Source organism: Lytechinus variegatus, chromosome 3 (assembly GCF_018143015.1).
Source record: "Lytechinus variegatus isolate NC3 chromosome 3, Lvar_3.0, whole genome shotgun sequence".
In the NCBI taxonomy this organism is placed as follows: domain Eukaryota; kingdom Metazoa; phylum Echinodermata; class Echinoidea; order Temnopleuroida; family Toxopneustidae; genus Lytechinus; species Lytechinus variegatus.
The window spans coordinates 41,915,347-41,929,471 of NC_054742.1; the positions used below are offsets into that span (position 1 = coordinate 41,915,347).

At 34.8% G+C, this 14,125-nt stretch overlaps 1 protein-coding gene across 1 annotated transcript in view; it reads left to right on the plus strand.

Moving 5' to 3' along the window:
- Window positions 1-675: 675 nt before the first annotated feature.
- The window catches only part of LOC121411057 (neogenin-like), a 62,206-nt gene continuing 48,756 nt past the window's right edge, over window positions 676-14,125 (plus strand). The window contains exons 1-5 of the mRNA XM_041603540.1: window positions 676-1,027; window positions 8,678-8,777; window positions 9,548-9,744; window positions 10,544-10,700; window positions 12,499-12,644. Of these exons, the coding sequence (XP_041459474.1) occupies window positions 916-1,027; window positions 8,678-8,777; window positions 9,548-9,744; window positions 10,544-10,700; window positions 12,499-12,644 (712 nt within the window). The 5' untranslated portion in view covers window positions 676-915. The remainder of the gene's footprint in view (window positions 1,028-8,677; window positions 8,778-9,547; window positions 9,745-10,543; window positions 10,701-12,498; window positions 12,645-14,125) is intronic.

The following is a 14,125-nucleotide window of genomic DNA, read 5'->3' on the forward strand; positions in this document are numbered from 1 at the left end:
ACCCCCATCAGGGGCCTCTGGAACCCCTCCGCTGATATTGCGTAATGGATAGTGGAGCATTACCAATTCTCAACAAGAAATGTGGCGCTTCCTAAAAAGTAATTGAGAATGACTGTTCTAAACCCTAAAATTATCCATTAACTTTATCTTAATGTATTTTTATATTTCAATTCTGAATGCTGAGTACATATTTATAATATGAAATTATTATAGTCAATCTTAATACGTGTAGGTAGGGTATGAAAAGAGAAACCCCATTTGCTCTCTACCTTAGATGTGATATCACTATTTTGCTTGGTATGAGAATTTTCTTGGTTTCTTATCCAGTATTAGACAGAAATTTTATTTGCCATCAGTGAATATTAATCTTTCTGCAATAATACTAAAAATTTCAAGAGCAACCCCATATTCATGAATTACCTGAATGTAATTTTTGGGGTTTTAGTTCTGACCAAGTCTTACCAGAAACTTAAAAAAAGGAAAATGTTGCCTTCTAGTTAATCGCTTGGCATTTAGATTAAGGAAGAATAACATGATCTTATGCTCTGTTTGTTGGTAGAGCAGTTTTAATAGGGAGCTGGCTAGTCTGGGCAAATAAGATACTACTTTTATTAGTGCTGCTGTTATTATGAGGGCAATTATTCTTATTTTCATTATCATAACTGTTATTATTATTATCGTAAATATCTTCTTATTTTTCTCCATTCACCAGTATCGTCACAACACCGCTACAGCAATCTTCGCTTCTCCACAGAACCCAGAGATGCACTGGTGGTCAACGGTTCTGGTCTTACACTCAATTGTTCTTCCCAACTATCCAGTGGTATCGTCATCGAGTGGTACAAGGATGGCAATAAAATCTCTTATTCAGACTCGATCTACTACAGCCTCCTACCATCAGGGGCATTGCAGATCATGCCTCGTACTCCAGTCTCCTTGCTCACCGGAGACTTCTACTGTACCACCTCCTTGAAAAATTCTCTAGAAGACACCATCAGAAGTCGCAGCGCCCGTGTCACACTTGCAAGTAAGTACATTAGTCTTGAAACCTTGACAAAGTTGCATCTATTGGCTTTATTGCAGTGAGATGCAATTGCTGCAATACACTGAGGGGTGGAGCTTAGCAAACGTTAAAACTGCAAAAAATTGCTAATCTTTTAATTTTTACAGAATTTCTAAAAAATTCAATGCTGGAATATTGATAAAGAAAGCTGTTTCAATGTTCCTAAAGCCCATGTTAGTTGGGATACAGGAAACCGTGAAAACTCGAGCAAGTAACCAGCCTTCATTGATGACTGACATGTCTTCTTTCAGGATATTAGAAACACCTCTTGGGGTGCAAAGAGAAGCGAATTAAAGTTGTCCAATGCCACCAAATCCTTCTGTAAACTTTTCACAGGATGAAGTGGCAAAATGTTTACTCCAAACGGCAGCCTTGTCAACCTTCCTCAGTCCTGAAATTTTCTGATTTTTTACTGCGGTTGCCTCTGAGAGTCTGTTTTCTTCGCTCATGTGTACATTTTCAGGATGGTTGATTTGATCTCCCTCTGCTATGATTATTAAGCTTGAGAAAAGAAAAGAAGAGGAAGAACACCTAGAGTGTGATCATGCATGTGGGATGTATCTCCTTGGTTTATTAGTATGTGTAAATTTCAGTATGGTTGACATGACATGCATGCATTATACATGGGATGTGGTGATGTGAATGTAATTGATTTCAGTAAACATGGAACTTGTATCTGTAGTTTCTTTATAGGGAATTTTAGGGATTTCATATCTACTTAAGATATTACTGAAAAACCCATTTTGTTGTGTTCTGAGATTCTTTGTCTTTATGTGTCACAATTTCCAAAGTGATCAGTAGATGTTATGATCTAAAAGATGTTAGCTTATGCAAAGTATGATGAAAAAAAGAAATGAATCTTCCTTTTCAAACTTTGAATGAGAGATAAGAAGAAAGAAAAAGATTTTATAACCAAGATCATAAAAGAGGAAGAAATGATGAGAGGAAGAGAGAGTGAAAGAAAGAAAGAAAGAGAGAAAGAAAGAAAGAAAGAAAGAAAGAGAGAGAGAGAGAGAATGGGGGATAGGGAATTGATTGGGGTATGGAGAAAGGTGATTGAGCAAAGCAGAGAGGGCAAGTAAAGATGGAGATGAGAGAGAGAAATTGTTACACATCATTTACAATACTTCAACACATCATTTGCTAGGCAGGTAGAATAAACATGTCAAGACTGAACAACTCAAACACTGCCAACTCCTGGCTAATAAAACACTGCATCAAACTCTCATATCCATCCACCAAGAATGACGAGGAAAACAAAATATAGAATTTTGTTAAAGCCCAAGCTGATGAGGATTTATCTGTATGTCTGTTGAAGGCCCAATTACAGTGGGATTACCGTCGGTATAGCTTAGAATGAGTCAGTTATAATGGACCAGACCATGTTTGATCGTCAAGACATGGTGTTTAAAGAGACGATCCACTGTTTGCTTCTTATCAAACTTCAGTCATGATTTTGATGGATGGGAGGGAGATGGGGATTGGAATATATTCTTTGATAATATGATGTGAGTAATATTTAATCATTTCCTTGAGTGTGAACTCTGTATTCTCACCTGCTTGTGCTCAACTCTCATTATTGTAGCCATACTCTTCTAAGCCTACATTGCAGTTTTCCCCTCAATTTTGTGCTACTTATGGGTAACAAATATTGATTTTTTATGATAAAAACTGAGTTTATATACATCTATATTTCTTTAGATTTTGAAATATTTTTGAAAATTTGAAATATTTTCAGAGATATTCAAGAAAAAGAGTAATGAGTGTCGAAAAAAAGAAGAAAATGGTAGATCAGCCTTAAATATGAAACAAGGAAGTGGGTGTGCTTTATGCATTATTTCTCTGTCAAAATACATTTGGTTCAGATTTAGAAATGGAAAAGGAATTCAGAAAGATACCTACATTAGATAGAAACACATAGCATCACTGAAGTATAATGTCATAGAGAATGTGAATGCAGACACCAATTCTGAGAATCAGAATGAACATGAATCACGAAGAATGTTCACATGGATTATAAGAATTGAACGAGGTGCTCTGATGGTGGTTATTTCATTGTTTTGAGATGAATTCAGCCCAAGTATGATTCACTGCCCCTCCTCTGTTTGCCGAAACACAAGTTCCCATCAAAACCCTACCATATCCGCCTCAAGTGGGCAGCCAAAAAAAATGGGAATATGATCTGAAAGCATCATAATTCCTGCAAAGTGTAACGAAACTAGCTGTCCCTACGATCCCCAGGGTCCTGTGCTTCCTAGTACATACAAGACATGTCCCTTCATTACGGAATGGAATTTGAGAACGGGGGAGAGCGGCGGAGATCTTGAAGTAGCCCATGCAAATTAACCCCCTTTTTTTTCATCCATACTCCATGGGGTAGGACCTGGGTTTGATTCGCTTGGCAAATACTAGGCGTCTGGAGAGGGGCTGAACATGGTATCCGAGAATGACTCATGGTGTATTAGCTATCCCCTAAAAGACCACTCCAGATCGCCCTTCGATACTCCTGTCCAAAGAAGCGGGTCCTGTCACTCAAGAGATGCACAAGACTTGCCCTGCACCACAGAGACAAAGAAATGGACTGGAACAAAAGAGAGTATAAAAAAGTGATAATGAGATGGAAAAAAGGATAATGAGCAAACTTTGCATTAGGGGAGATGGAGGGGGGGGGGGGCTTAGAAATATAGATGAGGAGAGAGTAGAGTATAGGAGGAGGGGGGGTGAAAGAAAAAGAGGAGAGTGGAGTGTACAAAATCTGGACAGAGAGAAAGAATGAATCTCAGACAGGAGAGAGAGAGAGAAAGATTGGAAAAAAGAGAATATGTTAGTGAGAAGAATAAGATGAGAAATATGAAAAGACTGGAATAATTGAATATTTCTAAATCATATTTCAAATGGTTGTAGTAACAACCTTCCTTAAATCTAATAAACAATGTAATTTTTTGGGTGCAGTACATTCTATCACCTTTCAACTTAAATGGTACAGCTGAATGAGCTGATTAGTGTTTTATTCTCAAGTTCATTATATTTATTTCTTACAAAATAAATCTTTGGGAATTCCAATTCTTAAGTCATTATGAAGATTAGGTTGGATGTATTATATATTATATGAAGCATGAAATGTAATTGCAGTACACTGGATATAAGCTTTCTAAAGTTTTACCCCGTGCTTCGATAGGTTTATTCAATAGAGGTTCTTAGACCTTAGTTAAAGTTCCCTTTGACATTGAATCACAATGCTCTAAGCCTTAGGGTGTGATCTCTTTAAATAGTGAAGGTCGGCCCACTTGAATCTCAGCCAGAAGCTTGTTTTATGGAAGTCACGATAAAAACGAATAAAAATCAATCTTGTTCAAAATTCTTTTATGGTAATGCTATTTCATCTTTTAGTTTGTTAACTCTGATTTGAGAGATAAAAAATGGAAATCTTGCTATTTAGGCATGTGGCATTTTGTCAGTGCCATCCTTTGCTGTGTGGCTTGATTGAAATAAGGTACAAGGCTAAACCATTCATGTTTTCAGTAAGAAAAGAAGGGTCGCAATGAATGTGCATTTTCATGAATGTTTATTCCAATTACCATTACCAGAATGCCTCATTGTGGTAATGAAGATGCAAAACTTCACCTTATACTTCTGACACAAGGTTGAATGTGTTTGTATACCAGTACTACATCTTCTACCAGTATTACCAGTACTATCGTCTTATCATATGTTTAAATGTAAGCGAAGAACACAATTGATTTCAGTAGGCTTTATAGAAAAAATGTTCTTGCAAAATGATATGGGTCTGTCATGTGACTTTAAAAATTTGCTGCAAATAATAAAGATGACCGATCTACTTAACATTAAAAAATTATTTGGTGATATTATTTGAGAGCATAAATTTATATTTAGCTTTGCAAACTAATACACTTTTGATGAGTTCCAGTTTATCCAACTTTGAACACTTTAAGGGTACTCCATATTCAAAGTCATACTGCCGCAGAACAATGTCAGACAGTACTGATTTCTATTATTAAAACTCAATAAAGCTTGTATAGTTGCTTTGAACCAAAATAAACAAAGCACATGATCATCCAGTTATAGAACATTATGACTGTGTGTGTACAGCACTGTGATAATGATGTTAACGTCATAATGTACGTTTTGATTAGGAACGTCAACAATAGTCAGCTTTGTCAATGCTTTATGACCCATGATGCCACAAGGTGTGCCGATCTGGAGAAGGACAAAAGAATGTGAAAAGTATTTACATTGTGTTTGTATGTATCATGCAGTATGTTATCATACTGTCTCTTATGTTGCTGAAATCTTTAAATACCCTACTTTCATTTAGAGAAACATGGGATGGGATGACCATGCTAGTTAAGATGGTCATTTGCATATGAAGGTATAATTTCCTATGTAATACATGTTTCTTGTTCTATTAAATGTGTTCTATGTCATATCGTTGCATAATTATTCTAGTTGTAAAAAGTGGTCCCTTTTCCCATTTCATGGTGAATGACATCTGAGCTCAGTTCTGAGAAGTTCTTGTGTACCTTTAAAAGGCAAGTAAATCAATCAAATTGATGATAGCCATCAGGAACTGACAGGTTGTCTTGATTGTAGGTGGTGTTTCTATTGTTCTGATGGTATCTTGGACAAAAGCATGGTGTTCCTTGGTAGTGTTTCATTGGGTGAGAAAGTCAAGTTATCATTGAAGGTTGTGTGGTGATACAAGGACACAAGTACAATAGTGAGTTTGGACTAGTGTGAAAGTTGCTATGGTCCATTTAAGACTCTGCTGGGTCATTGAGGTAGGGCCTATATCTATGATATATCTATATTTGTTCATTACCTGTAGGCCTACATGGTGAATAGAAACCAATATGTCAGGAAATTATCAACGTCACTAGATGTTTGGGCAACAGCGCTGACATTCTTTTAAGTGTCAGAGAAAAAGAAAGAAGACAAAATGCCTTAATGCCATCTTTGGATATATTTTCAACATCATAATTATATTTAATTTCCCTCAGTATTGGTTCTTTTTGTACAAATTTTCTACCAACAAATTACATGCATACAAATACCCTTCAAACTTCATGACAATATTAACTGTCATTTTGCTATCTTTACCGCGTGCAGTAACACTGATTCAGTAAGGTGTAGAGTGACTGTTTGGTTAGTTATAGTATTAGATTCATTTCTTCTCTAAAATGAAAGAGAGAAAAACTTTATTGCCTTTCATCAAATTATTTTTTTTTAGAAAAGGAGATAATCTTTTCTTGAATAGCCTGTAAAATTTTGCTGACATTTCTAAGAGAAACAAACAACATGTCTCAAACCATGCATGCTACCATAATTGTTATCGCTGGTGGCAAAGAGGTAGGTGTGTATTGTATCTTAGAAAAACATTTTTGAACAAAATGTTAGGATGAGATAAAAAAAATAGCTCCAGTATTATTTTACTGAAAATATAAGATGGAGTAAGGTACTATATTGAAAGCAGACATTAAGATGTCTTTGAGTTTACTTGTTATGCCGGCTACAATCCCACCCTTGTCCATGAATTAATACACTTGATTATTTAGCATATACATGTAGCTTTTAGAAGTGTTGTGTTAAAGCTCTGTAAGGTGTGTATACATCAATATATCTTGTTTTGCTACAAAGTATTTCAATGTTTGCAAGGGCTTCCTATGATTAATCCCCCTTTACATCTTGGTCTATTGAAATGATCTCTAATAAAGTATTTGATAAAAGGAATTGTTATATTGCAGGTATTTGTGCACACAGGTACCATGCATTCCATTTCAAAGGATTTCACATTAATCTTATTGAAGGCTGAGAACTGCTTTTAAAGAGTGATGATCTGTTTGTAGAAAGTTTTATGAATCTTCAACCCTTATTAATGCCTAACTCCTAGACTTCGTACAAATCTGATGATCCCTGTAATGTGCATGTAGAAATGACACAAATCTGTTGTCAACGAGTTAATGTATGGATGGTAGGATTATAGAAATCCTAATTAGTGTAATTTACAGAGTAAATTGTTCAAGGTTAATTTCAACCTCATGGAGTATTAAAATCAATTTATACCAACCTGTAAAAACCCATCTCGATTACACGTTTTTGTGTTTCTGTATGCATAAGAGACATCAAATCTATTTTGTTGTTTTTCTTCAGCTTGTTTTAAAATTGAAGTTTCAAATATGAATAAAGGACCCTAATTAAAGAATTATTTCATTCTATGAGTATGTCTTTATAGAAAGGTATCTTAACCCATAGACTCCTGGCACTGTATTTTGTATGTGCTTTATATTGGGACCACCTGATTCCAGTGGGTAAGGGCTTAACTTGATATTAAAGGTGTGTAAAATGGGGTTGAACTAAAAGAGGAGCACTGACTCACACCTTGTCCAACTGTGTAAAGCAATCTGCTGACATTAAGACAATTTATCGATCTTCTGCAGTTCTACTTCTCAATGAAAAGGGCCAGTCCTGGGAGAGATGTGTGAAAGATAGAAGAATTACTCAGATCTTCAGCTCAGATGTGTTAAATTTGTGGTTCATTGTATCCAAGGTGGAGAATGAAATCGTAGAAAGGGAGGATTCACGTTTCGCTGCCGATCCTTTTCTCGCAATGCACGGGTGTAGCGAAAATATTGACGCGTGCTGCAGCTCTATAACGGAAAACCCCGTTGGCATAGAAATCAGAATGCCAGGCATAGTATCCAGTTTCTAGGGCAAATGAAAATTTATTGATTTTTATCTGGGGATACGAAGTATTGACTTAACAAGCTCTTACAAAGTTAGCTACCTCACGTTGCTGTTTGTGTACATATTGAAATCTTTCTGCTTTATAAGAGCAGCGAGGGTGCAATATACAGATTGGTTATGAGGTGAATAAAAATTTTGCTATTTTATTGAAAACGACAGGAGTTGTCAAAGTCTAAGACAGAAAATCCTTGATTTGTATTTATATTGATTATCTGAATTTGTGGTAAAATACTTTGTATTTTTTATTGAAATTTGATGTCACATTTGTGTATTTGTGAGAAAAAGTACAATTGAAAACAAAAAAGGCACTGGAAGTATTGTATTGTGCATGAATTATAGATGGGACGAAAATGTTCTCTTGATATGTAAAGTTTAATTTTCACTAAGCACCTTACTCTAGATTAGCATGTACATCTATTACACATACTTGAATTGATATTGTCCAATCGGTTGAAAGTAAACCATTGGATACATTTAAGACTAGCCCATTAGAGCACAAGGCGTTCTGCTTTTTGTTGATTTCAAAAGTTATGTTTTTGGTGATGTTGGGCTTGCAAAATTAGCCAACATTCAAAGTGTAATAGGTAATAGCAGTGCTACATTATATTTTTACCAGGGCCAAGTTACATTAAAGATACAGTTAATTTACAATTAATCATAAATCTATCATAGCTCTATGGTAAGCCATGTGCAAAACGTTGCAATCAATTGTACATACTGAAAGTACATCTTTATGGTACAGGGTTCCAAACTGTATGAAAATTGATTGACATTAGTATTATAAAAAGAAGTGTTTGAATAATAAAACCTGTTATGTTCTGCTTTCTCTCTTTTGTTTCTATTTCCTTGTAGCTCTTGGAGAAGTGCGTTCCCCGTTTGGTGTGACAGTATACCCAGGAGATACAGCTAGATTTGAATGCGAGGTTAATGGAACGGTACCAAAGGTCACAACGTAAGTATGAATACCTTCTATATTGAGCCAATTTTGTGTACATGTCACTGTAAAGAGGTTTAACACATGAGTAAATATTGATACTATTTTAATGATTTATTACTTACTTTGGCCCTCTGCCTATTTTATGTATGAGATTACATATACTTGTAGTCATCAGTCAATATTATTCATGGATAAGACTTCATGTTCATGTAGCATACTGGAACTTATGCAATAGCTTTGACTTGAATGAATAGCCCCATATTCAACTCATGGGGATTAGAAAAGATTCTCTGAGAAAATGTATTGTTTCTACTGATGAAAGTTCATGTCATGTATTTGCATGAAAGAAACCTGTGAAACAATTTTAAATGACTTTTTTCGGTGAAATGATGTCAAGATTTGAACATTTCTTTCTCAATACATTGTCTTTAGATGGATGTGGTATATGGACATACATATTATGTATAGTTTATGAAAAGGTTCCTCGTCTGAAAACAGAATCTTAAGTGGCATATATTTTCATCCACCATTGTTTCATCTGTTCACCATTCTCTACCTGTCTTTCTTATTCTCTCTCTCCTACTCCATGCAATCCCCTCACCTCTCTTCCCATTCACTTCATTGAACCGTTTTCTGGATTTGATTTTTTTTATTGCTTTAATAATAAAACCCCTTTTCCCAATTTCTAAATATAACACAAAGAGCAAAACCAGTAAAACTAGATTTCTGCAACAAGCAATGCAGCCAAGCCTACTCTTATCCTCCCTATTTTTTCTTTATTTTAGGTGGCTTAAAGATGGCCAGTTGATCGATCTGACTGAAGAACGGTATGCGTCTCGCTATACTCTGCTTCCCAGTGGAGCACTTGAGATTCGGGACGTGAGGGAGGGCGATGCAGGTCGCTATCGGTGCAAAGTAGAGAGCCCTCTATTGCCAAATGAGAGAAGACGTAGTAACTCTGCAGGGCTGGTAGTGATGACAGGTACGACTTCAGCTGCTGATGCCTGCAGTTATAAACTTTATTGTGCAGATAATCATAGACCCTGATGTTTTCCAATAAAATGTTAAACAAACATATACAGTGACACATCCATGAAAATGAAGTATGAACATACAGTGAACATAAAGTAATACTAACTGACTGTTTCAATTGAGATGCTTTTGTCAAAGATGAAAATATTTTCTCCTTATATGCAAATGATCTGTGTGCTCAAAACATATTTAAAAGAACTTCTGTTTGGTAGATCTTCAGGGAAATTCTTATGTAAAGCTTATATCATTCTACTCCAAAATATGTCATTTTTTGTAAACATTTGACTTGATTTTTTAAATTATTTTTTGTCATTATTAATAGGTCTTTCAAAATGTTCATACCTCAAAAATATTCTCATTCACTGAAATATTCAGTACCAACTATTTATATTATTGTATTTTTGTCATCATTTTTCATGGGAATATGAAGAAAGAATGAAACAAATATCTCTACTCTCAAATCATTCATATTCTAGGAGGTGTGGGATGTATGTTTATATTCATATCATTTAAAAATTCACAATGTCATTCATCGCGTCTTTTTTTCTTTCCACTTATACCGCATCCTTCAAACTACAAAGAAAGAGAAATAAATGAACACAATGTGATAGTGATTGGAGTTTTTTCTAGCATTTTTAGCCCAATTATTCAGAACTATATTTATTCTTGCATTCTGCTCTGTACCACATTTTCGCCCACACTCGGCGTCTGTTTTTATTGCAACACTTCTCTTGTTTTCATCTCTTTAGAACCAGCACCAGCCCAGCGTCCAGAGGACTTGGCCTTCCTAGTAGCTCCTGGACCAAGCCCGATAGAAGCCTTGATAGGTAGTACTATCACTCTTGAAGCTGCTACTACAGAACCAGCTACCCTAGAGTGGTATAAGGGAGAAAAAAAGATTAATATGTTAGTATTCAACCAAGAGTAAATTCTTAATTCACACAACTTTAAATGGGTTTAAAGAAAAACCAGAAGAATTAGGAAAAAACATATCAAAGGTTTGGAAAGAGTTCACTTATGAATAAAATTGGAATGAAAGTTTAAAACTCGGATCCGAAAACTGTTCTCCCATTTGGCCTTGCTTAACATGATAATGATATTATTACCTCGGCTTTAGCACAGCTACCTTGATTGGGCGCTGGAGTATTCAAGGATTTTCTTTCTACAGGGTACCCATTCACCTCACCTGGGTCGAATGCAATTTCTTGCCAAAGGAAAACATACCATGGCTTGGAATTGAACCCACATCACCTCAGATTGAAAGACGAAAGTCATGACCACTAGACCACAACGTCATTGTGATCAATAAAATTTGCATATCAAAAATAGCAATTTATGAAATATTTATCATGTAACATTTTGTTGTAGAAAGATAGTATCTGATGTCACAGGCTAAAATTATACAAAATCATAATTCCATGATTATTTATTGATTTTAATGAAACTCTATTTTCTCTCAATTTGCTGCTTTCATATAAACTAACCTTATGACAGGGTAGACCTATCAATTTTCATCTTCAGTACACAGGTTAACAAAAGCAATCCATATTTAATAGATTAACAAGGGAAGTTTTTTTTTGTGGGGGGGGATGTTACTTTAAAATGGATGCCATTATCGTCAAGTTGCTATTAGAGATGACCGTCAAAATGTTTTTGATGTTTGCTGACGTCCATTCCACAAACATTTGTCCGTCATTTTCGCGCATAGCGTGCCACCCCTCCGCCCCAAATGAAAAAGACAAACATTTCCATTTCTCAGTTGAAGCTCCTCTTCAAATACACCTTTCAAATTTTCTCAAAGGTGAATTGATTTTCTTGTCTCCTGTTGATGAAGGCGAGGCAAATGATTGGAGTTTGAGAGAAGATGGAGATAGTGTATGTAAGATTCCCCTGAATGTTGGGTTGAATTTTGTTTGCTTAAAGATTGCATTATTGTCACACTCTGTGATGCAATATTCAGGTAAATGTCAAGATGAGGCTGTTATCCCAGTATTACTTGAAATGAAAACAGTGCAGGATTTGTCTATTAGGATGGGGATAAGGACGATGTTAACTATTACATCTGAAAATTTGTTTGAGTAATCAACTCCTTTTCAGAGATGCTCTTTTTATGAAGTTTGAATGAGTGGCAATTTAATTGCCTTCTGTTAGTAAATTTGTTCTTTATTTAAAAGTGTTTTCCTTGCACATTCCTCACTCTCTCTGTTCCTTTATTTTCTCTGACTTCACCTTCTCCTTCTCTTGCTCTTTTCTTTTCTTTTCATTTTGTAAAAGCTTGTTTTTCTTCATAGGGATTTTTCCCCCTCTTTAAAAAAGAAAAACAATGATGAAGTTAGTATCATGATTTGCATGATGTTGAATTTTTTCCAAGATCTATATGGAAAGTTAAATATATTGAATAACCCTTCCAATACAAATAATAATCATCCCTGTTGTATATACTTTTATTTCATTTTTATTCTATGTTTAAAAAAGAATTCTTAATAAACAAAAATCTGGGCAAGAAAATCGGTATCTTTAATTTGAAATAAAGGTAATGAACAAAATATGTAAATAGATATTAATACATAAATAAACTATTGAAGCGGTCTTTTTGTTATACAATGAATAAGATAGTTGCAAGGATGATCACAAAAGCAAATCTTGAATGAATGACAGCCCCTGAGAGTGGACCAAAGCAAATTGTATATTTGTTGCATTTCAGGCAAGGTGACCATTACAGAAGACTAGGACAAGGGAGTCTGCAGATAACCAACCTAGGAGAGATAGATACTGGCATCTATCGGGTGGTTGCCACATCTAAACTTGATCAAAGCACAGTGGAAAGAGGCGTAAGGGTTGTCGTACAAGGTATGTGGAACGAAGGCTTGATGAAAATTCTTTTTAAAGAAGGACAGGCCATAAAATGTTGAATGCCTTGAATTTCAATTTGTGAGGACAAATGCGTTTAGCTCCAGTAAATATCATGTGATGAAGATTTGAAAAAATGCCATTTTCTTTATTAGAAAATTGGAATTGAGTTTACCTCTACATTGAATATATATTTGGGCTCATTATTTCATACACTTTTCTATAGATGAAATCAATTATTAGAGATCAACCAAATAAAAGTCAGCAATCGATCTTAGAACAGATTGTTATGATTGATTGCCTTGTCCACCATAAGTCATTGATATCAATCGTACTATTGGTCGTAAACTTTGTGTTATTGGGCCCTGATTTCCTGCTTAGAAATTAGCTATTCATAATTAAGGCTAAAAAATTTGTATGTGTTATTTTTTTGCTTTAGATAATTTTTATATACTGTAGATACTTGATCTGGTGAATTTTGTTTAAAAACTATCAGCTACATTTTAATCATTTTTCTATAATTTATTTCTCATTCCATGATTTTAAGTTTAGATACATATGTTGGTTTTATGGTATTAATATGAATCGTTTTGAATCCAGAAAATAAAATATATTTACATGTATGTGCAGAATTCCTCCACAAAAAAATTTGGTCAACTCTAACAGAAATAATGTGTACTGGCTTATGGATAATTGTTCAGTTGCTGAGAGTATCCCTGCATAATCCAGTGTAAATTGAGATGCAATTCTAAAACCACAAAATGAGATGTTTTTCACCATGCTGTTGGTTAGCTCTGCTTGAGTTGAAACAATTTGTGGTGTATTCCACTTCCACTTGCTAATAAACCCATTCACTGTCTTCAGCCATTATGCTAATAGTAATGGAATTTCAACATGTTGTCAAATATGACCACTCTGTTTATGTCTTTGTCATATGATATTGTGGTGATTGTAGAATAATTCATGAAACTTATAATATGAATAATTTATATATCATTTACAAGTGTTTGATGATGGGTTTCCTTTAACACTTAAAAACAAAAAAAAAATTCCCAAAGCTATATCCTGAGTTACTGCAATGAAATTATTACAAATGTTTGGAGTTCAATATTCAAATTCCCTCTAAAAATTATGTCACATCCAATAACTTATCATTAAAACTTTGAGTTACCAAAGAGATATTTTACCTTTTATGTCCTGAAGAAAATCAGTGTAAGTTAAAATAAGCTCATCTGTACTTTCAATTTTTAAATTTTTTGTGAACTTTAAAATAGAATGCTAAAAATTCTGGAGATCTTGGAAATGCATGTTGAGTTTGGTGACTTCACCTTTTGGCTAGTCTTGCATCTTTAACAAATACATTTAAAACATGGTTGAGGAGAAGCACAAATAGACTGGAGGCAGTTTGGAATTGCATTCACAATCAAATTATGAGGCGTTTGGAGGCTTCCATGTTGTCCAGTATTGCATGCAGACTAATA